We start from the raw sequence: 2,926 nt of genomic DNA on the forward strand, positions 1-2,926 counted from the left end.
ACTAAACTATATCTTATAATCTCAAATGTTTGTGTTTTACTTTGTTTACCACCTTGCCTTATCCATTTAAAAAACAGTCCAGATTGAAGCAATATGTCTGCCATAGAAGGAGGATGCCGTATACGAATGTTATAAGTTTTGAACAAATGTTTGTGAAATTCATCTTATTTTTAATTAATTAAACTGTAGCTTATGGTGTCAAATGTTTCTCTTTTTATTCGCTTAAAGTATTCTTTAATCCATTAAAAAAACAGTCCAAATTTAATCGATCCGTTTGTGAATATAAGAGGACAATATATACAAATTTTGTAAATGTTTGACAAATATTTGTGAAATTCATTTGTTTTATTCTTTTTGTAATGATCTATAGCTTATAACGTCAGATTTTGGTCTTTAAATTTGTTTACGGTATTGTTTAATCTACTCAAAAAACAGTCCAGATTGAATCAATTCGTTTATGAAGGAAGAGGATGCCGTATACGAATTAAAAAATTTTTTAATTAATTTTTGTAAAATTCATTACAATTATTTCATAAATATTTCAAATACTTAACAAATATTTTCAAAGATTTCGCAAAGATTTTAGATAAATTTCACAAATTTGACAAAGATTTCCATGGTTTCCCAAAGATTCGAATGATATCACAAATATTTCCAAAATATTTACAAATATTTTTCAACAGCTTCTAAAGATTTCCCAAATAGTTGAAAGATTTCAAAAATATTTTAGATAGATTTTAAAGATTGCACAAAAATTTCCATTAGTTCCCCAAAATTTGAATAATCTCGTAAATGTTTCCAAAATATTTCCAAATATTTCCGAAAGATTAGAATGATTTTCCAAAGGTTTTAAAGATTTTACAAGGTTCAAAATACTTTTCAAAAAGTTTCAATAATGTTAAATATTTCAAAAAACCTTAATTCAGATTTATATAATTCGTCCATTAAGGAAAGATGAATTTTACATCCCCTTCATCTAGTTTTGATAGGTAGTTTATTAATTTTTACTGTTGAGTATACGAGGAAGTTTTAATGATATAAACTTCTTTTTATCATAGGCTCGATTTCCAGTTTTAAATATTGAATAGTAAAAATCTAAAAAAAATGTGTGAAAAATCGTTTTGTTGCTAAAAGTATTTTCTGACTATTATTTTCATCTACAACAATTACATAACGTTTTAATATAATGTAATTTTTTAAAAACATTTTTTTTCATAATATATCAAATGCCTGCAGATATTTCTTAGGCATGATATGACTATTAATTTATTTTAATACATTTTTAAACATTCAAATGTATATAGTTTTATAAATTTATTTTCATCAAATATTGTATTATTTTAGAGGATTCTTTTTAATTTCTGATTAACAGAAAATAATTGACATCTTAAAACAACTGTTTCTGTTTTATAATCTATACACTCAATAGCAAGAGAGGTACTACAAAAAGAATACAGTCGTTAGTCGAAGAATATTACTTAAATCATAATTGTATAGTTAACCAGATTTTAAAGACTTATTAAATATTAGTTATAATAGGTAAAATGATGGAAACGAAATAAATCTTAAATAATATTTAACACCTTAATAATTTGTAACATATGAACCCTTCTGATTGTAATAAATCAAAATAAAATTCAGATCGTGTTTGTTTAGTCGTCTTTCCAACCAGACTATCAAATAAGAAGTAAAAGGTAGAGTCGAAAAAAAACCTAGGATCGTACACATAAGGTCAATCACTCCTACCTTCACAGTTTCAATCTCGTTAGTTTCAAGTGTAAAAAAGGAACATAATATTAGAAAGGTGGTGGTCGTTTAACGTCCCATGAAATCTATCACAAAGGAAAAAGCGGGAATTTTCTGGGTATAAAAGGAGGCGGATTTTTAGGACACTCACAGTTCATTCAACAACCTGAAACACTAAACAATCATAATCATGTTCAAGTTTGTGATCCTCGCAGTTCTGTTGGCTTTCGCCAACGCTGAGCCTGGACATCTGGGTGTCCCATTGGTCACCAGTTATTCTGGTGTTCCAGCCACTTTGGGATATCCTGGCTACTCTGGATTGGCATATTCTGCACCAGCAGCTTATGCACCTGCCGCTTACGCAGCTCATTATGGATATGCACCATCAGCATATTCAGCATATTCTGCACCACTGCCATACGCTTACGGAAGATCCATCCACTACTGAACAAAGACACCCGAAACCTCTTCAGATTTAATCAATTCATCTCTTAAGGAAGGAAGATGCTGTATACGAAATTTGTAAATATTCAACAAATACTTGTGGAATTTATCTTCCTGTCTTTCATGTAATAAACTACAGTTTATAATCTCAAATGTTTGTGTTTTAATGTGTTAATAACCTTGTAAAATTCATTTAAAAACAGATATAGTTATCGAAAATTTTATGTTCTATAAATCATTATATCATTAAGAATTAATTTGACTTATTATTTAGTTACAGAGTAGAAGTTAAAATTAAAGCAAATGTGCTTACGAAAGATCGATCCAATACTGGACGATCATAACAAAAATCTATCCTGATTTAATCAATTCATCTCTTAAGAAAGGAGGATGACGTATGATAAATTTATAAATATTTTAAAAATCTGATAACGTTCATATTCTTATTTTCCAGGTAATATAACTATAATTTATAACCTCAGACGTTGGTCTATTAATGCATTCACCACATTATACGTTAATCCATGAAGAAACAGTCATAATTACATAAAATTTGTTTCTGTAAGAATAATTATTAGGGTAAAAAACACTTTTTCTGTCGTGAAAAACTTCATATGATTTAAACCGAAGCGGTTTTCCTTTGAAAGAAAAATACCATTAATAACGAGACAAGTATGTAGGATTTCATTAATTGCAAAGTTGTAAAAAATTAACAATTTAAAAAAAGCTAATCGAA

At 27.9% G+C, this 2,926-nt stretch overlaps 1 protein-coding gene across 1 annotated transcript; it reads left to right on the top strand.

Moving 5' to 3' along the window:
- Positions 1 to 1,934: 1,934 nt before the first annotated feature.
- LOC117170288 lies at positions 1,935 to 2,225 on the top strand. The gene has a single exon (XM_033356961.1). It carries the CDS (start codon positions 1,937 to 1,939, stop codon positions 2,192 to 2,194), a length of 258 nt encoding a protein of 85 aa, XP_033212852.1. The 5' UTR covers positions 1,935 to 1,936; the 3' UTR covers positions 2,195 to 2,225.
- Positions 2,226 to 2,926: the final 701 nt, after the last annotated feature.

Source organism: Belonocnema kinseyi, chromosome 3 (assembly GCF_010883055.1).
Source record: "Belonocnema kinseyi isolate 2016_QV_RU_SX_M_011 chromosome 3, B_treatae_v1, whole genome shotgun sequence".
NCBI classification, from domain to species: domain Eukaryota; kingdom Metazoa; phylum Arthropoda; class Insecta; order Hymenoptera; family Cynipidae; genus Belonocnema; species Belonocnema kinseyi.

Bases quoted from the DNA above. Each gene is read 5' to 3' on its own strand.
- LOC117170288 (XM_033356961.1), top strand. From the start codon at position 1,937: ATGTTCAAGTTTGTGATCCTCGCAGTTCTGTTGGCTTTCGCCAACGCT.